General features: G+C 38.0%; 1 protein-coding gene across 2 annotated transcripts; it reads right to left on the bottom strand.

The window, feature by feature from the left end:
• Window positions 1–1,234: 1,234 nt before the first annotated feature.
• On the bottom strand, window positions 1,235–19,694 carry CGA (glycoprotein hormones, alpha polypeptide). 2 transcript variants are annotated; one of them, XM_082729837.1, is made up of 4 exons: window positions 19,601–19,694; window positions 3,589–3,695; window positions 2,004–2,188; window positions 1,235–1,581 (listed from the first exon to the last, which is right to left on the bottom strand). In XM_082729837.1, exons 2-4 carry the CDS (start codon window positions 3,686–3,688, stop codon window positions 1,504–1,506), a joined length of 363 nt encoding a protein of 120 aa, XP_082585963.1. In that variant the 5' UTR covers window positions 3,689–3,695; window positions 19,601–19,694; the 3' UTR covers window positions 1,235–1,503. The 2 variants fall into 2 exon arrangements, with proteins under 2 accessions (XP_082585963.1, XP_082585962.1); XM_082729836.1 differs by lacking the exon at window positions 19,601–19,694 and adding an exon at window positions 9,783–9,946.
• Window positions 19,695–22,980: the final 3,286 nt, after the last annotated feature.

Genomic DNA, 22,980 nt, shown 5'->3' with positions numbered 1-22,980 from the left:
TGAACTAATGATCAGCTCCACTGTTCTCTTGAATTAAACTAGATTGTATTTTCTCCATCTTATCTTTCCAGGAATCCTGATATCCCTGATGTCTCCCATAATGTAACAACATGCCAGCACTTACTAGACACTAAATAAATGTATAATAAATGAACAAATGGAGTAATATCTTCATGTGTTTTTCTAAAAAGTACATGCACTCATTTTAATTTTTTATCCTGCTACCCGGTGTGTTTACCAACCTGTTAGGAACTAGTTTTTCATTTAGAAGTGGAATCTTGACAAATTAGTGATAACTAAAATTATTCTGAAACCTTTATCTGTGACCAGTGTGATTTTTTTCTTTTAATTTCAGGCTCCTTTAGGAAAGAATTTTTGAGTGGCTTTAATCTCTTCCAGAGCTAATATAATTTAAGGTATAAGGCCATGAGCCTCAGAGGAAGGACCATCTCTGTTTTTAAGTATAAATACTTAATAAATGTGACACCGCTCTTAAGTATTTGGATACAAAAACATAAAATTCTACTAAAGTAAAAATCTTGGCACCCCATCTAGCCCACTGTGAGGGCTCAGTGAGTACTTTGCTCATCATTTATTCATTCCCTTCTAGGCTTGAATGTGGACTGTAAGAGCCAATGTTGGTGGATTATCAAAGCAGTGCTCAATTTTTATTGAGGACAACAATGCCCTTTCCTTAACCACCATTCAGTTGTAACATTGTTGCCAAGGACTAATAAAATGTACTCTTTTTTTAGCTAGGTATAAGCCAAGTGGATAGGATCTTCAGGTTGGAAAGGATTTTGTCTTGCTCAAAACTTACAGCAGTGTTTTTTAATTCTTTTTCCCTAATTTTGCACATTTCTCTCAGTAGAAAGTATCTGATCAAACGTCCTCAATCTATGCAGAATTATTTATTTATAAATTTTATACATTTAGTACCATTCTGCTATATATATACTTTTATAAAAGTCATCAAAGGAGTGATATAAAAATGAATAGCAATGGAGGTTCTTGTGTTTTCTTTCCTCAAATCAACAGATTGTTTTATAACTAGCCCACTGGCTAAAGGAAGTACTTCTGGATCTTACGAGAAGGATCTTGGCAAGATCAGTGTTCTCCAGGGTCACTGAGTGCATGGCACCCTGGCTCACCCATTGGCTCCCTCCCTTCAATGAATCTTATCAAAAGTACCTGGCTTAAACCCTTAAGAAAAAATTAGAATCCAATGACAGAATGATGTTTTAAAAGGCTTTATTTCCAGAGGAACCAGCTTTTTATGTTCATGCTAAATGCAGTACTTCACTCCAAATGAAAAGAACTAGACTTCTGATTATACTGTAGAATAACGAGAAAGGCAGTAAAGCTGCAGTACATCCCCGAAGCACACCAAAAGGAGTATGGTAAGGAAAAAAGGGGTTTTATCTCACAAGGCCATAAACACTGAAAAATTAACTTTTCACTCCAGGAAATCAGCAGTCATCAACATGCTCTTTTGCAAAACATTTAAGATTTGTGATAATAACAAGTACTGCAGTGGCATTCCGTGTGGTTCTCCACTTTGGCATTTCCCATCACTGTGGCCTAAAAGGAAAGTAAGAAAAAAGATGGACGGACGGATGGACGGATGGATGGATGGAGGGACAAAACTGAAAAATGTTAAATAACACTGTCTGTAGGCAGCTGGACTAAAGAGATGCTTGTTCTGATTGCACATTCTCTATTTCAGCTAATATTTCACTCTAAAAGTTTGGGTTTGCCCTGTGTACAAATGTTATACTTTCTTCTAACCCACCCCTCATCACCTCCACAGCTGTTCCTTGCATTCTGAATAAGTCCAGCTTGTCCCCACAGGTTATTTTTGATGTAAAGGGATGAATCCATGTACCAATGTCAAGCAAAGGATGGGTCATTAGACACTTCTGACATGAAACCCCATGGATGTGTTCTGGGGACATTTCTCAAGTTGCCAGTTAGAAAACTTCTGGGGCCCTCTAAGTTCTCACCTTGGTAAACGCTTTGGCCACACAGCATGTGGCTTCTGAAGTGATGTTCTTTGGGACCAACATCGTCTTCTTGGACCTTGCTGGAGTGGGATATGCTCTGGAGAAGCAACAGCCCATGCATTGAAAAATTGGGGCACCCAACTTGGAGAAGTATTTGTTTTCCTTTAGCTTGCATTCTGGGCAACCTACCACCAAAAAAGGCAAAGAGTAAAATAATCCAAGAATGACTCAAAAAGAAATAGCTCAAGGGGTGGAACATGTGACTCTTGATCTCGGGATTGTATGTTCAAGCCCCACCCTGGGCATAAAGCTTTTTTTTTTTAATTGAAAAATAAATTTTTTTTAAAGATTTTATTTATTTCTCAGAGAGAGAGGGAGAGAGAGTGAGCACAGGCAGACAGAATGGCAGGCAGAGGTTGTGGGAGAAGCAGGCTCCCTGCTGAGCAAGGAGCCTGATGTGGGACTCTATCCCAGGATGCTGGGATCATGACCCGAGCCAAAGGCAACTGCTCAACCAACTGAGCCACCCAGGCGTCCCAAAAAATAAAATTTTTTAAAAAGAACCTGAATTTTCCCTGATTATGAGACGGTAAATATTCTTTTTCCATTGGAAATAGAAGGAAAGTAATAAACGTTTTTTTGGCTGTTCACTTTCGTGCATAGTATCTATTTGTACTGATTGTATTTATTTTCATGGGAAATAATTTTTGCAGATGCATGAGAGATCTCAACAGTCATAGTTTCTCACATAAACATAAAAAAAAAAAAAAAAGAGGAGTCGTTTCTGTCTCTTCAACCATGGATTCTCTATCCGTGTTAATAGCATGCCTATAGGAAGCACAAAACTTGACAGATGAAACACCATGCTCATCTGAAAGGAGAATTTTGCCCAGAGGCAAAACAGTTTCCCCTTTAGAACATGCTATTGTTTCCCCGCCCCCCGCCATGGAAATTCCAAATATTGACAGAGAAAAATAAGTCAGAATTAAGAAAACTTGGTGAATGGAGAGCCCTGATATCAGATGGGGAGCATCCACATTGGAGAACTGGGATTAAAATATTACCAATTGTCTAAGAAAAACCATAACCAAGAGTAGCTCACAGTTTCATCACATACAGAATTATATCAGCTACTCTATGAGATTTTTCAAACAATACAGCAAAACAAATGTACTGCATAAAATGGTGTTGTTTTTCTCCTTTGTTAACTGATGTGAAAATTCATCTACAGAGGAAATGTTAAGATCTTCTCAAATCTTCTGGGAAAAACGTAAAAAAAAAATCGAGCTGACTAAATAAGGAGCATTTTCTACTTATAAAACTCAGATAAGGAATAATAAGGAATTTATTTCAGATGAAAATGTATATGCTGCTATTTAAGTGGACATGTTAGATAAATTTTCACTATACATTATCTGAATCTAATTTAACTTTATGTGTATAGTTCAAAAGTGTCTGGATATGTACCCAGCAGCAAAGATTTATCACATTTGAAAAGGAAGTAGAAATGAAATTAATGGAGTTATTGATGTACATCTAGAAATGTGTGTTTTTCTTATTACTGCAAATCCGTTCGGTCACATACCTTGTATTGTAAACTCTCCCTCAGGAAAGGAATGGAGAATATGCAGAAACACAGACAATGTGGCCAGAATGACAGCTGCATATTTTCTGTAGTAATCCATGGCTCTCCTGCAAAACAAAAAAGAAAAACAAAGTTACTCTAAAATTGGCTTACCAGTCATAAAAACAACTAGTAGTTTTAACAGTACTACTAGTAATACTCATCAGTGTCTTGACCCCTCAGCTTATAGCTCCAAACACTCTCTGGAGCCATGTAAATAGGAAAATAATTTTTCCTTAGGAAAGAGCTAGGAAATCGAATCTTTCCATCTCAAATATAAATCAATAGAATTGGACTTGATGCAAATAAAAAATTCTCTTTTTAAATACATCATTCTGCTAAGCCTCAGTGTTCTTAACTGTAAGACATGAAACTTGAACTAGATAATGTCTAAGAAGACAGAAAAGGCAAAAGAGAGAGATAAGCTCATATAAAATAGATAAGCTTATATGTGATATATAAAATGTATAAGCATTTGAGTTCATCCTTCCCATTCCTACACTGCCAGGTAGGAGAACAGAAGGAAAGGATAATGGGGCACCTGGGTGGCTCAGTGGGTTAAAGCCTCTGCCTCCGGTTCGGGTCATGGTCCCAGGGTCCTGGGATCGAGCCCCGCATCGGGCTCTCTCTGAGTCGGGGGGGCCTGCTTCCCCCCTCTCTCTGCCTACCTCTCTGACTACTTATGATCCCTGTCTGTCAAATAAATAAATAAAATCTTTATTTAAAAAAAATCAGGAAAGGATAATGTCTTTCCTGCTTTTTTTTATTAAGATTTATTTTATTTATTTGAGAGAGAGAGCATGAGAGGGGAGGGGTCAGAGGGAAAAGCAGACTCTCTGCTGAACGTGGAGCCTGATGTGGGACTCTATTTGGGACTCAATCCAGGGTCTCTAGGATCATGACTTGAGCCGAAAGCAGTTGCTTGACCAATTGAGCCACTCAAGTGTCCCTCTTTCCCGCTTTATATTCACTGTTAGTAGTGAGCTCTAAGGTTCATTATCAGCGTGCAACGGTAAATGCTAACCCAGCAATGTGGCAAGAGCAGACAGCAGAGAATGTTTATCAAAGTTTTCCTAAATGCATTTCTTGAGTTATTTATACCTGTAGATACAGCTTTACCTAAGCATTTTGAGTGCATAAGATCAGGCCAGCCATTGTCAGCTGAATGATTGACCATATCCAGCATTGACCTTACCGCACCTGAGAATGGGCAAACAGGGAATTGGATTGTATCCCTACATTTCCTACAAAAACCTCAAATAAGATAAAATGGGTAAGTTTTATTCCTATTTTTTTAAGTGAAAGTGTTATGGATTACTCATGTTCAAACCATGAGAGATAAGATGAACAGAGCATCAATTACCAATAAAAAGATAATTCAGAACATTTAAAGGAGAATTAGCACCAACTTTACAGAAACTCTTTTAGAAAATAGAGGAGGAGGAATAGTTTCCAACTCATTTTATGAAGCCACCATTACCCTGACACAAAAACTAGACCAATTCAGTATGAAAGAAAGAAAGAAAGAACACAAGAAAGAAAATGAAAGACCGGTATACCTCATGAAATTAGATACAAAAATCCTAAACAAAATAATAGCAGATCAAACTCAGCAATGTATAAGAAGCTTTATATATGACCTACTGGGAATAATTCACATATGCAAGGTCTGTTCAATATTTGAATATCATTTAATGTAATCTACCATATCAGTAAGGTAAAGAAGAAAAAAAATGATTTGATATATCAGTTGACAACATTCAATACTTTTTCATAATAAAAAGTTGCCACAAACAAGAGTCAAAAGTTTTCTCAACTTGATAAAGAGCATTTACAAAAAACCTGCAGCTGACATCATACTTAATGATGAAAAAATGAATGTTTCCCCCCAAGATCATCAACATGGCAAGGATGTCCACTCTTACCTGTTATTCCGTATAGTCCTGGAAGTTCTAGCCAGTGTAAAATGGCAAGACAAAGAAATTAAAGACACACAAAATAAAAGGGGTGAAATAAAATTATCATATATGTAGATGACAGGATCATCTATGTTTTTTAAAAAAAGGAACCTACAGCCAAGGTCCTGGAACTAATTGGTGAGCTCAACAAGATTGCATGTTGTAAGATCAACACACAAAAATGAACTGCATTTCCTCATCCTCAAAAACAATAATGTGAAAACAAATTTAAAACACAATACCATTTACAATTGCTGCAAAGAAAATAAAATACTTAATCTACCAACATATATACAGGACTCCTTTGCTGAAAATTACAAAAAAAAAAAAAAAAAACCTGATGAAATAAATTAAACCTAAATAAATGGAGAGACATATCAGGCTCATGAACTAGAAGACTCAACATGGTAAAGGTGTCAGTTGTTTCCAAATTGATCTTTTTTATTGAATGAAATGTCTATCCAAACCCCAGAACGGCTTTTATAGACAGAGACAAGATTATTATTGAAAGGCAAAAGATCTAGAATAGCTAAAACAATTTAAGAAAGAAAGTGGGAGGAATCGCTGTTCTAGTGTTAGGACTTACTATACAGCAACAGTAATCAAAGCTGAGTGATATTGGCAGCGGGATAGATACATAGACCAGAAGAACAAAATAGAGATCCCAGAAATAGACCTACACAAACATAACCAGCTGGCTTTTGACAAAGATGCCAAAACAATTTAACAGGAATTCAACCTTTTCAACAATGGCTGCCAGTACATTTGGACATCCATAGGCAAACAAACAAACAAAAATTAAATACAAATCTCATACCTTGCATGAAAATCATTGAAAATGAATTATAGACAAATGTAAAATGAGAAACTATAAAATTTTTAGAAAAAAAATGGGGGGACCAAGGACTAGGTTAAGAGTTTTTAGAATTAACAACAGAACGTGACACATAAAAGAAAAATTAATAAATTGGACCACATCTAAATTATGGGTTAATGCTTTGTCAAGAAGATAAAAATACAAGGTAGACACCTGAAGAAAATATTTGCAAGCCACATATCCAACAAAGTGTTAGTATCTAGAATAGACAATAAGCTCTCAAAATTCAATAGAAAAAAAAAATCTAATTAGAAAATGGCTGTTGCAGGGGCACTTGGGTGGCTCAGTCTTTTAGGTGACTGACTTTTGGTTTCTGCTCAGGTCATGGCCTCAGGGTCGTGAGATTGATCCCTAAGTCAGTCTCTGCGTTCAGCAGGGAATCTGCTTAAGCTACTCTCTCTCCCTCTTGCCTGCCCCTCCCCGCTCAAATAAATAAAGAAAATAGTTTTAAAAGAGAGAGAGAAGAAAATATGTTTTGCAGCAGAAAGGATATACAGATGGCAAATACATACATGGAAAGCATTTAACAGCATCAACATTTAGTAACATGCAAATTAAAACTACCGCAAAATAGTATATATCCATCAGAATAGCTAAAACAAAATATAATGATAATACCAAACACTGGTATGGATGCAGAGAAATAGGATAATTCAAACATTGCTGGGGGAAAATAAAATGAGAAACCATTTGAGAGCTTCTTTCTTTTTTTAAAAAAAAGGATTTTATTTATTTGAGAGAGAGAGAGAGAGAGTGGGCACATGAGAGAGAGAAAGAGAAAGCATCAGCCAGGGGAGGGGCAGAGAAGCAGACTCCCCACTGGATAGAAAGCCTGATGTGGAGCTTGATACCAGAACCTTGGGATCATGACCTGAGCCAAAGGCAGATGCTTAACCGAATGAGCCACCCTGGTGCCCCATTTGGGAGTTTCTTATAAAACCGACCATATAACCCAACAGTTGTACTCAGGCATTTATCTCAAAAAAACGAAAATTATGTTCATACAAAACTTATATACAGAGAGGTTCAGAGCAGCTTTATTTATAAGAGACAAAAACTGGAAATAGCCCAAACGCTTTCAGTAGACAGATAGTTATACAAGCAATGGTATATCCACATGAGCTAATACTATGTAGCAATATAAGGAATACATTATTGATATCCATGCAAGGCAGATGGAGCTCAAGAGTATTGTGTTGAGTGAAGGTTGCATGCTGTATGATTCCATTTATATAACACTCTATATAATATAATAAAATTAGAGAGATGCTGAATAAATTAGCAGTTTTAAGGAGTTAGTGTCGGGGAAGGAACTGAGGGGGGGATAAGACTGGCTATAAAGGGAGCCACGTGGTGATGGAACAGTTCTGGATCTCGATTGCCATAGTTGTCATACTAATGTACACACGGGATAAAATTGCATGGAACTACACACACATTCACTCACACGAGCACACACACACACACATACAATACCAGTGAAATCTGACTAAGCTCTGTGGGTTGTACCAATGTCAATTTCCTGGTTTTCACATCATACTACAACTAGTCACAGTATTATCTTCGGGAGAAACTGGCTAAAGTATACCCAGGTCTTCTCTGTACATATTTTTGCAACTTCTTCTAAATCTATAATTTTTCGGGCGCCTGGGTGGCTCAGTGGGTTAAAGCCTCTGCCTTCAGCTCAGGTCATGATCTCAGGGTCCTGGGATCAAGTCCAGCATATGGCTCTCTGCTCAGCAGGGAGCCTGCTTCTCTCTCTTTCTCTCTCTGCCTGCCTCTCTGCCTACTTGTGATCTCTCTCTGTCAAATAAATAAATAAAATATTTTAAATAAAAAGAATTTTAAAAATCTATAATTTTTCAAAACAGGGATTTTTTTTAAGGGCATTCTAAAATGAGGTTTAAAATTGCATGAGTCAAAATTTGTGGTTATTTTTCGTGCAGATTGACAGAATGAGACCATATTTTGGCCAAAGGTTTATATCTACCTATACATCTTTTAAGAAAAAAATTGTCAGCAGAACTAACAGTTCATAATACAGAAAAACAAACTGTATGAATATAGGTAAGGTTAAAGCAGAGGTATCTTATTATTTCTCCCTGATGTATGTACTTGTACATAAGTAATTATGGGTTTTATTTATCTCTGTACCTAATTAGCACCAAATAAACATTGTTCTGAGTTGGTGGTTCTCAAAGTGTGATCTGGGGACTCTCAAAACTTTTCAGTGAGTTTGTGAGGTCAAAACGATTTTCATAGTAACCCTAAGATGCTATTCACTTTTTTTACTCTCAGCTTCTCGTGAGTGTTCAGAGAAATTTTCTAGAGGCTACATGACACATGCAATTGCAACAGATGGAGTACAGATGCACATGGGAATCTAGCTGTGTTCTATTAGGCCAATTTTTGGGAAAAAAAATACAGAAAGATAAAACCATGCCATCTTTCTTACTGGTTTTTTGTTTGTTTGTTTGTTTGTTTTGGGAGTTGTCATTTTTTAATAAATATATATTTGTGTTAATATGTAATAGGCTAAATCTTATTGTTTTAAAATGAATAAATGTGTTAAAACTTTTTCTAACATAATTTCTAAATCAGTAAATATTGAGAAATACAACTTCATAAAAAATTCTTTGGACTCTTCAACAATTTTTAAGAGCATAAACAGTTTCTGAAACCACGAAGTCCGAGAACCAGTGCTTAAGTGATTTACAAAGCCACAAGGAAATTTTCAGAATTGAAACTGGTTTCCTTTTTTAAACTAGAATCATTTTTGTGCTTTGATATTGCAGCTCATATATTATGAAAATTCAGCATTATGCAGTGAACAATTATATCAGAATTAATTCAGAGAGAAACATTTATAACAAGATTGCAGAATGTGAGAGCATGAAGTCAACGTACATTTCAGAATCTGCTTCACGGTAAAGTGAAGAGCAGGTTGAAAAAGCAGAACAAAAGTCACCATTGCTGTAGCTTTCAGTAGCAGAAGTGACTTTATCTTTATTTTTAAAAAGAAATAGGATTAATCAAGCAGAAAGGGATTAACCTTCAAATGCTGAAAACATTTAAATAAATATTTTTATCATTCAAATCACCTTCAGGTCTTTCTGCTTTGGAATTTGGGAGAAAATGTTAAGAATCAAGACAGGAAAAATAATTATGTCCAGCTGGGATTTATGCTATTTTGCAAAATATGCTCAATCTTATTCAGATTTCCTGACCTCAGCCTCTTTTGGCATTGCAAGTGGGTACCTTGCAGACATCCCAGACCCTCTACATCTGATGCCATGGTCAGTGCTCCAACATGCTCTTACCTCCCGCCACCTGCCACATCAGAATGGTGTGAATCCAACAGAAGGTGTGTTTTCTCAACTTGGCCAGGAAATCCTCCTCCTCTATCTTGGTCCATCCAACTCAGTCCTTTAAGAAGTGGTCCTGCTGCCAGCCTCCCCATGAAGGTTTCACACAACCCCAAAGCCGGAATACATCTCTCCATTGCATCCACCTACCGCTTTGCTTGGAATTCTTAGACCAAGTTCCACAATCTGCCCTGTACTCTAGCCAGTAATGTACATGTTGCTCTCTCCATTTCCGTGAAAACCTCCTAAGGGTAGAAACTACGCTCCTCTGATCCACCACCATCCCTGGCTGCCGGGTCTTGCACAGAGTAGATGCAATTATGTTGCACTGGGACTTTACAACAATAATCATAGTATCAACCCAAAGTTGCTAATGTAGAGCTGTCATTAAAGAAAAGATAACTCTTGAATGGGGACTTAGAATAAATGTTTAATAAAATAAAGTAACTAAAATAAAATAATTTCAAATAATAAATTCATTAGAGACTCTATGTTCTCACCAAGTCCCTAATTTGTAGCTAGCTAACATGTGAATCTCTAAGTGTTGAATATGCCACAGAATATGCCACACTGTATGCTGAGATATAAAAGTCATAAGAATTTAAAAGAAAGCTTTAGTAAAAAGCGTATGTAAGAGCTCCAAGGTTTAAATTGGGTGTCTCATCTCTTAGTTTACATCAAACTATATGTGTGCACAAATTTAAATTTGCTAAGACTGATGAAAAGACAACATTCTTGAAAGTATAGAAGAATGTTATTGCCATAATTTAATATTATTAATATTTTCATATTATTTATTGTGATTATAATAATTAATAAATTAAATGATTTACAAAATAGGTAAATGCTCTACCAGTACATATAAGCTAACCAGCTAGCTAGATAGGCCAAGTATTTGAAACATACACACACATACACACCCTGTATGTCAAATGGGGTACAAAAATCGACACCCCACTTTTGGACATGGAAGTGGCACACATGCTGTCATACTACAGAGGGAATTTAGTCTAAGATACTTCTGTGACCTTCTTTGGAAATACAACCCACTATCTCATGAAAACTTAGAGGCAATGAATAACCAGGGGGCTTCTCTTTGTATCTCCTCTGCTCTGTGGTTTGTTTTTGTTTGTTTGTTTTTAACATTTTATTTCTTTATTTGAGAGAGAGAGAGCATGAGAGCGGGGGAGAGTCAGAGGGAGAAGCAGACTCCCCGCCGAGCACGGACCCAGATATGGGACTCAGGACTCCAGGATCATGACCTGAGCTGAAGGCCTTCACCCAACCAACTGAACCACCCAGGTGCCCCCGTGCTCTGTTTTTATGGCAGAAAAAAATCCTTATAAAGTTAGGCACCTGTCTATCGACAATTCTGGCCTATACACACATATCTGTACACACATGTATGCACACATATATGGAGATGTACATGTATTGCTCCAAGAAGATTACAAGTGCTTGGTACAATGTGACATTCTGCCCTTCACTTGCAAAGATGCTGCTATTCCTCCCCACCCCCCACTGCCAAAGAATAAGGTTTTTGGTTTTTCTAAAGGTGGTGATGGGAGGGGTGACTCATCCACACTCTCCACACCGAGAAGCCTGTCTGACTCATAGCATGCTTTTGAGATGACTGGCTAAGACTAGAGGTACAATTCTTTTTGAACAAAACAGTATAAATGTAACTGACTTCAGGAGGGTTAGTTAACCCAAAGCTTCACCTCATTAGCCCAATTGAACCCAGCTAACTACCAAGGAGAGGAAAAGTCCAGCTGCCTTCAGTGAATAGTAACAAATGAAAGGGAACCTCTAAGGTAGAGCCTTTAATCCTTGGCACATTGCCTGGCATGAGAAAGGTATTTGATAATCGTTTACCAAACAGAGGCTCGGCCTGTTAGTTTTGTGTCTTGCCTGGTGAGAGAAGATAGCCATAGCTCAACCTGAGGAAAGATTTGAAGGAGGAACGTCACAAGGGAAAGTAGAATGTTTGCCATCCATCATCCCACAACTTCCACGGAGTCAGCCCCCCTCTGCCTGCTGCTGAGTGACTGCCTCTGTTTCTAGGTGGAAGAATTTAAAGAGCCTGGGGCCAGTAGCAAGGAACCTCAGCTTGGAGGGACCCTGGCAACATTTTTCTTTGCTCTCGCGCTCTAGGTGCAGTAAGTGGGTTTCTACCTTGTTCTTTTTTTTTTTTTTTTAAGATTTTATTTATTTATTTGACAGACAGAGATCACAAGTAGGCAGAGAGGCAGGCAGAGAGAGAGGAGGAAGCAGACTCCTCGCTGAGCAGAGAGCCCGATGTGGGGCTTGATCCCAGGACCCTGGATCATGACCTGAGCTGAAGGCAGAGGCTTTAACCCACTGAGCCACCCAGGTGCCCCTCTACCTTGTTCTTATAATGTGCTCTGCACCGCAGGTCCAGAATGAGTGTCTTGCATGATCCCATGCTCCAGCCCCCAGCCTCAATGATCCTCTAGGTTCTAGACATTCCAACATTGCTTCCAGGCACACAGAGACTCTCAGACCCATTAACATATTTACTGACAGTTTTTCCAAAGATGATGATGTGGATGGTTGAGCAATTGGGGGGACAAGGAGAGACTGATTAATGCTCCCTCAATCTGTCCCTGGTCACTTCATCCACTCTTGAATATAGATAATTACTATTTTCTCTATCTTATAAGATGAGTTTGGGGGAGAGGGGAACTAGGTGGCCCAGTCAGTTAAGTGCTTTGGCTCAGGTCGTGATCCCAGGGTCCTGGGATTGAGCCTCCCATAGGGCTCCCTGCTTTGTGGGAGTCTTCTTCTCCCTCTCCCTCAGCTCCCCCCTCACTCATGCTCTCTCTCTTTCTCTTGTGCTATCTCTCTCAAATAAGTAAATAAAATCTTTTAAAAATAATTTAAAATAGGCTAAAAATAAATAAATAAAAAGACGAGTTTGGGATAATTTGAGAGGAGTTCAATGTCGTTAAGTGCAAAATTTAAGGTCCAAGTTGAAACTCTGAAAGACTTAAAAGACTTTGAATAAGCACCTGCTACATGTTGGGCACCATGCCAAGCACTGGTGACACAGACTTGAATAAGCTTCCTGCTCTCTGGCCCAGATACAAAGGCAACTAACTCTGAGAGGTGAAGAATGCTGTAATGAAATCATTTGTTAACACTGAGGCATTTGCTGGATGAAGGACATGAAAAAGGAGAGATGACAAGCAAATAAGGATAAGGAGCATCTACTTGACCAGAAAAGAATCTCTATAGCAGTAAATGCGTATTTTAGTGTTTTGATATTTGCTCAGGGGCTTCGTGGATTCAGTAGTCCCCATAACTTATGAAGCAGCTACAGGTAGCAAACAGTGGGATTCAAAGCATCCCAGGATCCAGAAGAAAATAAGGCCAAGTAAAGTCACACAGATCAGGGGCAGTATTAGGGATGGGATTTCTGTCTATGAGTCACATAACAGTGTTTTGTGCCTCTTTCGTTGGGCTGCTGACATGCCGTCCAGGTGAGAAAGACTTGGAAACTTCCGGGGAACGTAAGCCACGGCCACGGCTGCTTGGGCAAGCACCGGAAGCACCCAGGGCCCAGGGTCGTCCTGGTGGCATGCGTCATCCGCCCAGGATCAACGTCAACAAATCATACCCAGGTTACTTTGGAAAAGTTATTTTTAAAGCAGAGTTCTTATTATTACCGAAGCCAGATACTGTGTATCTGCACAGATACTGTGCAGATACTGTGACCTTCTTTGGAACTACAGCCCACTATCACATGGAACCAGAGCTTCTGCCCAGCTGTCAACCTTGCTAAAGTGTGGGACCAAGTCCATCAGGCAACTGGAAGAAATGTGGCCAGAAAGAGGACTGGAGCTGCTCTCATCATTGATGTGGTGTGATCCGGCTACTGCAAAGTTTTGGGGAAAGGAAAGCTGCCAGAACAACCTGTCGTGGTGAAGGCCAAATCCTTCAGTAGAAGAGCTCAGGAGAAAAATTGGGTGGTTGGGGGGATGCCTCCTGGTAACTCAAAGCCATGTGGAGGGAGGAGGTCCAATAAATGCCAAAGAGTGCTTTACAAGACAACAACAACAACAAAACAGCAACAGTGCTTTGTGTCTTCACAAAACCTTCGAAGGGATCCCACGTGTTTTCCAGATGAAATGGGGAGGGAGGAAATGGAAAAAAGCGGTTCCATGGACAGGAGAAATATACAGCACAACTTGTACCATTTCTGTCTTACCGAACAGGGGTTTCCATAAGGAAGCACCGAACAAAAGATGACCTTGAGATATTTATCTTAAATATTTATTTTAAAAATAACGGAAAAAAACAGTAATTAGAAGAAAATTCAAGGGCTTATGGATTTATGAAAATAACTTTAATCCCCATGACCATTCTTTTAACCGTCATATTTTAAGAAGTTTCTTTTCTTTTCTTTTCTTTTTTAAAGATTTTATTTATTTATTTGACAGACAGAGATCACAAGTAGGCAGAGAGGCAGGCAGAGAGAGAGGAGGAAGCAGGCTCCCTGCTGAGCAGAGAGCCCGATGCGGGGCTCGATCCCAGGACTCTGAGATCACGACCCTCATGGAAGGCAGAAGCTTTAACCCACTGAGCCACCCAGGTGCCCCAAGAAGTTTCTTTTCTTAATTGAATAAATTTAAGGGGCTTATAATAAGATGCACACTTTCTACTGTAATTTTTATTTAAAGGCACTTTACAATGTTAATTATGTAATTAAAATCTTGGTTTTTCCATTACCCTCTGGTTTCCCTGGCATATCAGCATTTTTAAAATTGTCTACATATTAAATCTATAAGAAATTTTGATAAAACGGACTCTATGCACCACAAAATACTGTTCTAAATGAGAATTTCAAGTGTTTGCTGTTTAAAAATACCCAATTTTTAAAATTAACATTATTGGAATAATAAATACTGGCCAGAATAAAACACTGGATAGTATCAGTTTATCACTCAGAAAAGTAAAATATCCAAAGGCTAGAAAAGTTTCATATGGAGCATTATTATAGCAATATAAGAATGTTTCTTGTAACTTTTTAAATTTGTGCATTGTATTTTGTTGTGTTTCTCTGAGCTATTTTGATGCAATCTTTTGACACACCACACATCATCCCCATTTAAAAGCATTAAGGCATAAAAACATATTTCATTTGCCTTGAAGTTTTTCAATAATAGAATAGACAGGCAGGGTTATTGATTTCTCTTCCCTGGTATCTTACTTTATAAGGATTTGTTTTTCTGTAATAAAAACACCAGAAGAGCTTCAAAGAAAAGCTCCTTTGTTGTTCATTGCCCCTAAGTTTTCATTTCTGTGGCAGATTGTATTTCCCAAAGATGGCAACAAAAATATATCTCAGCCCATTCCTTCTGTAGCATGACCTTGCCATTTCCACAACAAAACACAGTGTGTCTAGGGTCATCTGGGTGGCTCAGTCGGTTGAGCATCTGCCTTGAACTTAAGTCACAATCTCACGGTCCTGGGATTGAGCCCCACATTGGGCTCCCTGCTCAGTGGGGAACCTGTTTCTCCCTTTCCCCCTGCCTGCTCTCTCTTACAAATAAATAAACCTTTAAAAAAAAAAAAAAAAGAAGAGGAAGAGGAAGAAAACCCACAGTGTGTCTATTTCTGTACCCCATTTGACTACTGAAACCAATAGAATATGGCAGGAACAATACTGGGCCGGTTGTTAGGTATATCCAGGCCCTAACTTGGCAGTTCCTGCTTCCTGTCTCTTAGAAGACAGTTGCCAGGGGCACCTGGGTAGCTCAGTCATTAAACGGCTGCCTTGGGTTTAGGTCATGATCCCAGGTTCCTGAGATCGAGCCCCACATCAGGCTCCCTGCTCAGCGGGAAGCCTACTTCTCCCTCTACCACTCCCTCTGCTTGCGTTCCCTCTCTCTCTCTCTCTGTCAAATAAATAAATAAAAATCTTAAAAAAAAAAAAAAACAAAAAACAGTTACCAGATAGAAAGTGCTACTACTCTGAGATGACCCTACAAGAAGAAGCCAACCTACCCCGAGAGAGAAAAGAAGGCTAAGCAGTAAGAAATGAAGAAGTCATCCTAGATGACCTGTCCAGTTGAGCCTCCAGATGACTCCAACCCCAGCCACAACCTGACCATAAACACCTGAGAAACCCAAGTGAGAAACTGCCCAGGTGAGCCTAGGGCCACCTACAGAACTATGACAGAACAGTAACTTATTTTACCCACGAAGTTTTGGGGTAATTGGATTCACAGCAATAGATCACTGGAACAAATATCTATTGCTCTCTCTTATAACAAAAATTTTTCCTCCAGGGTCTGAAACATAGGACCCCAATCTTGCCTTTCTGCTTTCTCCCCTTTCTACTGTCCTCTTACTTTTCCCCTGTGGGAGGTTATTTCTATAACACATATTCAGTTTACTCTATTTGAGAAATGTAGCAATGTGTGAAAAAACATTTGGAGTGAACATTATACACAGTATCTGTAATACTGGCTTCGGTAGTAATAAGAACTCTGCTTTTGGGACGCCTGGGTGGCTCAGTTGGTTAAGCAGCTGCCTTCCGCTCAGGTCACAATCCCAGCCTCCTGGGATGGAGTCCCACATCGGGCTCCTTGCTCAGCAGGGAGCCTGCTTCTCCCTCTGCCTCTGCCTGCCATTCTGTCTGCCTGTGCTCCCTCTCTCCCCCTCTCTCTCTCTCTGATAAATAAATAAAATCTTAAAAAAAAAAAAGAACTCTGATTTAAAAATAATTCCTACATTTAATGGAGCACTTGTGTGTGCTAGATGTTCTTTTGGGCACCTTGAACACATAAACATATTCAATACTGATGACAATCTTGTCAAGTATTACTTTCATTTTGGCTAAAGAAATTCTTGAGGCAAAGTAACCCAGACAAAGTCACAAAATTTGTCGCTAGTGGAGCCTAGATTTTAGAATATCTCTTTACAACTCCAAACTCCAAGCTCTGAACTACACTTCGCTATACAGCCTTCAAATCTTTATATTTTACAATGGAGTTCTTAAATGATTTTTTCGGATGGTATATCCCTAAATAAGATGTTGACATCTTTTTGTCTAGAGCAGTATTATGTTATGCCAGCTTAAATATAACTTGCCCGTGTAATTTTTGATTTTACATATTTATCTGACTTCACCTTCTTCAGAACAGCCTCAAGAAAGCCATTCCATCTGGATAGAGAGGCATTTTATACCTGATCCAGTTGTGAGGACTGGTATCTGACTGTGGGAGAAAGGAGGAAACATTGACTTTCACGTTAACAGTCCTTTGTGTGAATCTTTTTACATCTCTAAGAGGAAAGCCTTGTGGTGGCACAGATTTTGCAGGCTAGAAAACTATGCTTCAGAAAATTAAAGGGATCAGCCAAGGTCACGTGGAAAACGATCTTTCCTAAGATCATACTTCTTCCACCCATACCACTTCTATGGCCCTACTTAGTTAATCCATTACCTCCTTTAGGACATTGATTTACCTATAGATCATGCTGTTACAATTGTCTTCTCTAATTTGTTTCCCAATATTGCCCCTGATTCCATACTAGTTCAGCCTCAGCCCCTTCTAAACCCTGTGTGAACCTTAAGCCCTGTTTAAACCCTCTATTGTATTAAGAATGCTAGAGCATTTTTATAATGTTATCTCTGAGTCTGATGAACCAAGAAATAACCAGATTACTTTGTGCAACATTACAATATGTAATGCTGAAATGTTACACACCAAGACCAGAATTTGCAAAGATCATAAACTGATAACAAATATCTAAAATTTCTAAATATCTAAATACCTAAAATATCTAAAATTTTTTAGATACTGACAGGATTCACAATCTGTAAAAAAAAAAAAAAAAGGAGTTTGGTGCTTTGAGTTGTACTGTTCTCAATGGAAATATTAATTGATTCCTATACATTTTCTCTTTGTGAAAGCAGATTATCCTGATCTCTTTTTGGACAAGATGTACATTACTTTCTAATTTTACTATTTCTATTTCACAGCTTTACTTTGAGTTTTCATGTAAATTTGAGTCCCACATTTATAAGAAATGTACAATGAAACCGAGACTCTGTTCTGGAACATAATCAATTGCTTTTCTAACATTCTTCACATGCTACCCTTTTCAGCAGGAAATGGTAAGAAATATGACTCAAAATTTCAGAAACTCTATTACAGAAAAGAGAGAGAGAGAAAGGAAACTTAAACCAAAACCAAAGTTAAAATTGAAATGAAAGCACATGAGCTATTCATAAATTATAACTGTTCTTATCTTTTTTTAAATAATTCAAACTATAGCAAAGTATTACAATGCAATTTGGATGACCAATATTTTAAATAGTTGATCTGGTATTGGGTCAAGTAATTATTTAAAAGGTATCTTCAGGGGTGCCTGGATGGCTCAGTGGGTTAAGCCTCTGCCTTCAGCTCAGGTCATGGTCTCAGTGTCCTGGGATCAAGCCCCGCATCACGCTCTGTGCATTGCTTCCCCCTTCTCTGTTTGCCTACTTGTGATCTCTCTCTCTCCCTGAGAAATAAGTAAACAAAATCTTTTAAAAGATAAATAAATAAAAATAAATTAGAAAAAGGTATCTTCAGAAAATTAGATCTAATATTAAAAAATATTATTTTTGGGTGGGGAAAGGATCGTAAGTGCTTAGGAAATAAAAGCTCCCATGATGTTTAAATGGAGCTTCTGCATTCTCCAAGACCCATAATTCTTCCATGCACCCAAATCCTATTTCTCAAAACTAATAAAGAGGGACAAGAGAGCACTTTTATTTTCGAGTCTCACTTTCCCAATAAGCTGCCGTTTCAACTAGTGCTCATGTAAATATAAGGTTAACAAAAGTTTCCAGAAACTCGCGTTAGAACACAACCAACTAGACTTGGTCAAGAGATTCAGAATTACAAGGTCATCAGTAATAACTGGAGAAATAGCTCTGACTCTTATTTTTGTAGCATTTTATGAAAGAAGAAAATGCAAACAATGTTGTCCAAAAATTTTCAGCGTGACTCTATTCACGTCTACAGGAAAACATCTATTCAGAAGATACCAGAAGCTATGGTCATTCATTCGGCTAAACAAGTGAGCAGCTTTATCACTGGCCAGATTGAAGATATAGTTATGCATCATTTAAAAACTGATTAGGGGCCCCTGGGTGGCTCAGGCTATTAAGCGTCCGACTCTCCATTTTGGCTCAGATCATAATCTCAGGGTCCTTGGACCCAGCAGAGTCTGGCTCCCCACTCAGCAGGGAGTCTGCTGGAGATTCCTCCTCCCCTTTTCTCTCCCCCTGCCCCAAATAACATGCTCGCTCATGCTTTCTCTCTCCCTCTCTCTAAAACAAACAACAAAAATCTTTAAATAAATAAATAAACAAATAAATAAAAACCGATGGTAAAACAGTCTCCACACCTCATGTAATATCTACTCTCTTTCTACCTGACCCCTGTAAACCACTCAAACTAATGTCTTTCAAATGACACCCAATATTTCTTGAAGAAAATTTTTTAGATACTGACAGGCACTTGCAGATCTCAGCAGGAGACATTTGGTTTCTGGTTTCTGGTTTCTGTTAGATAACATCTTTGCCTGTGATCACGGACCACAGTTTTGCAGACTTCCTCCCAATTCAATTATGAGTGCCAAAAAGAGAACGTGTAAATGTCTCCTCAAGAAGGCTTATGCATAGCTGACCTATGTTATAGAATATTATACTCCTTACTCAATTAGAATCCCAGAAATTGTTTCATTTATATTACCTTCCTCAGGACTTTTTGCAGGATGTGTTCAGGGCAGTTGATTGTGGATCTGAAGAGGGATTTTAGCTTTGCCTTGTGATTTCTCAGTAACTACAGTTAATAAAGTTCTCACTTGTCTTTTATACCAGCAGAGTAATAAAAACTGCATGTTCCCACCTGCATCTAAGCCCAGGGATCAACAGTAAATTCCACCCAGTGATTGAATGGTCCTTCATGTAATTACCATGACATCAATTTGATCTTATCTTGTTTCAACCCTTAGATCATTTTTTGTTTTGAGCCCTTTTCAGGCGGTGGTGACTTCAAGGTCAGCCTATGAAAAGAGAGTACACTCATTATCTATGTAATTTTATCAAGACTTACACACAACATCCTGAAAGTGGACACTTTCCTATAAACAAGACTCTATTAATATTAGATTTAATTAGCTAAGTACCTGATGTTTACTTAAAACAGGAGAGGAACTATAAATGTCAGATAGTAGATATAGAACATTACCAGGCTTACGTTATTCTAGTAGGAAACAGAAAAATAAAACACATACCTATTTAGATTTTTCTAAACCATTACTATGTATTTGGATTTGATAAGGATGCATAAAAAGCACAAAATAGTTCTAAGAAAGACTGATTAGTTCTCAACCGTGACTTTTTTTCCTTTTTTAAAAATTTCACATCTGTAAGGCTCAGTTTCCGCCTAAACAAAAAATACATGTTACAACTTGCCAGCTGGGGACATTTAACTCCAAGATTCCCAAACCATGTCTCTCTAAAACTACCCAGCTCCTCACAATTCAACTCTGGCTTTTATCCAGAGATTATGATCCTTCCAAGCATCCACTCTCCATCTACTGAGCTCAGTGCCATTTCTGTAGCAATTGGCTTGAAAATAAACTACCAAGGACCTCCCCAGGAGAGGGCTTAGAAGATGTGTGGGATACAAAAAAGCAACTCTTGTTTCACATAAAGACACAGACCAAAGAAAGTAACATTGTGCTGTGATTTATTATCTGTGATAAGTTGATTTGTTTCAGTTCTTACACCTTTTTAGATTTCCATTATCTCGTTCCAGTGGTTTTTCTTAGGATCCACTCTAACCATTCACCTTTTTCTGGTGACAATTGTTGTCACCATTATTCATGAATTTCTATCATTTACATCTCGAAGGATTAGCAGTACATTTTCAAAGTAGCAGACTTACTGTGGAAATCTTGAGCCTTTATAGCTTCAGAGGAAGGAAATCTCTCTAGTCTTAGGGATAGCTTCCTTTCCCTCCATTCCGGCATTTTGTTCTATTCTCTTCCTTCCCTCTATGCCTTCTTTGGATCCTTTTTTCTTTTTTATCTGTGTGATTAAGTAGATAAGATACTTCTTGTGTTCTCTTATTAAGTTATTTTCACTTGGTTTATGATTCAGCAATGGGCTTCATCTTTATTTCACGTTTCTGTATAAGAATGAGGAATATTAGGGACTCATGAAAGTTCTTAGAGTACTTTTAAAGTTTACAGTGTTTCTGTATTCTTTTTTAAGCATGGTATGGCAAAATAAATAAATTAGACAACAGAGTTGTCAAAACAGTCCCTTCAGCATGTGACCTCTCCTGCTCCACAGACTCCCAATTTCCCTATTTAGGAGTGACATTGAATCACTGCATTCTACACCTGAAACCAATACTACACTAATGAGAATTTAAATAAAAATTTGAAACAAAAGAAAAGAGTGAAATTTTTAGTTTTTATGTTTCTGCATTTATCCTATGTATATATAAAAAAGTTACACATAACTTTCCTTCCCCGTCCAAATTATCTTTTACATGATAAATAGAACACAGAAGTTGGAGGAAACTGAGTTTGTACTCATAATTTAGAGGCATTTCTTTCTGTTAATATAGTATAAATTCTAGCTCTCCATACTTCCAAAAATGAGTATATATTACTTTTTTGGAGTATATATTACTTTTAATTATAACTGCAGAAATGAATTTTTAGTTACTGGAGGAGAAATAACAATTTTCAATTACAACCAGTTAAAGTACCAGTACTAAAAATGTGTTTTCAAGTCTCATTTTTTTATGTCATTGTTTTCCTGTATTACTAACAGTTCTATCCCATACCAGGCCATTCTCCTCTTGGATAACAGGTAGGGCTGGTGGGTAAGAGATCCAAACCATACCTCATTCATTTATAGTTACTCTCCAGATGCTAAAATTTGGAGTGGAGTGCCCATTTCCAAGAAAGTAGACCGGCTGAAGAACATGAGATGACTAGGCAAGGTCCTGAAAGGACATCATGCTACAGAGAGTGTGTCAGGCACGTCTTTGCATAGCAGTATGACACAGTGAATTTCATACATGCTAGGCTAAATGCATAAATTTTTCCTAATGAAGTTTTGTCATCTACACATTGGATATTTTTTTAAATAACCACCTTTGTAAATGATTCATATGTCTAATTGATTTGTTTTATTAAACATAATTTGATCTTTCTACTAACAAAGTATAATTATCACAAACATTACGCTATAATCAAAACAGCTGAGGCATGTTAAATGCCTGCTTTCTCAAGTAGTTTATTCTTCAGTAATTTTAATAATACATGACACGATTTTAAATTTTCAAGCAATCTAAGAGTATGTATAATGAAAATTAGTCTTACTTCTACCCCAAAATCTTCACTTCCATTCCCAAAGTTAATCAATTTTTCACAATTTCTTTTTTTGAGAGAAAGAGAGAGAGAGACAGAGAAGGGGGAGGGTCAGAGGCAGAAGCATACTCCCAGCTGAGCAGGGAGCCTGCTGCGGGACTCAATCCCGGGACAACAGGACCATGACCCAAGCTGAAGGCAGTGACCCAACCAAGGCACCCCATTTTTAATAGTTTCTTAACGTTTTCTGACATTTTCTACATATATAGATACATTTTCTGAGGTATTACTGTGTCAGGGAGCAAGAATTCCTGTCCCTTCAAAAGTCCTTTTGGCTGGACTAAGAACCAAGTTGTCATGAGGCAGATTAACGGGAGAAAATCAAATTTATTAGGCGTATTACACAGGGAATCCACACAGACATGGATTCCAGAGATTATGATCCTTCCAAGTGTCCACTCTCCATCTACTCTGCTCCGTGCTGTTTCTGTAGGAATTGGCTTGAAAATAAACATCAAAGACAGGCAAAATGAAATATATATGCTGAACTAAGGAGAAGGAGCTTATAGGGGTCTGGGTGACAGGGGTGTCAGACTTCAGAGAGAACGTCTGGGATTTGAAAGGAGAGAAATGCACTTTACAGGGTAATAAGAAGAGCAGATATTTGGTAATTAGATGTTTGCCCTACCATGAAGATGGGTCACTCAGGTAAAATTGATCTCTGTAAATAACCCTTATT

This window comes from Mustela nivalis (genome assembly GCF_964662115.1).
Source record: "Mustela nivalis genome assembly, chromosome: 5".
In the NCBI taxonomy this organism is placed as follows: domain Eukaryota; kingdom Metazoa; phylum Chordata; class Mammalia; order Carnivora; family Mustelidae; genus Mustela; species Mustela nivalis.
This window is presented reverse-complemented; position numbering and strand designations above follow the sequence as displayed.

Excerpts from the sequence above, each read along its gene's own strand:
- CGA (XM_082729836.1), bottom strand. The coding sequence starts at position 9,922 with ATGGGGAGGCTGGCAGCAGGACCACTTCTTAAAGGACTGAGTTGGATG. Across the intron at positions 3,696-9,782 it reads GATGTGGCAGGTGGCGGGAG|GAGAGCCATGGATTACTACA; the intron begins GTAAGAGCATGT and ends TTTGTTTTGCAG. Across the intron at positions 2,189-3,588 it reads GGGAGAGTTTACAATACAAG|GTTGCCCAGAATGCAAGCTA; the intron begins GTATGTGACCGA and ends TTTTGGTGGTAG.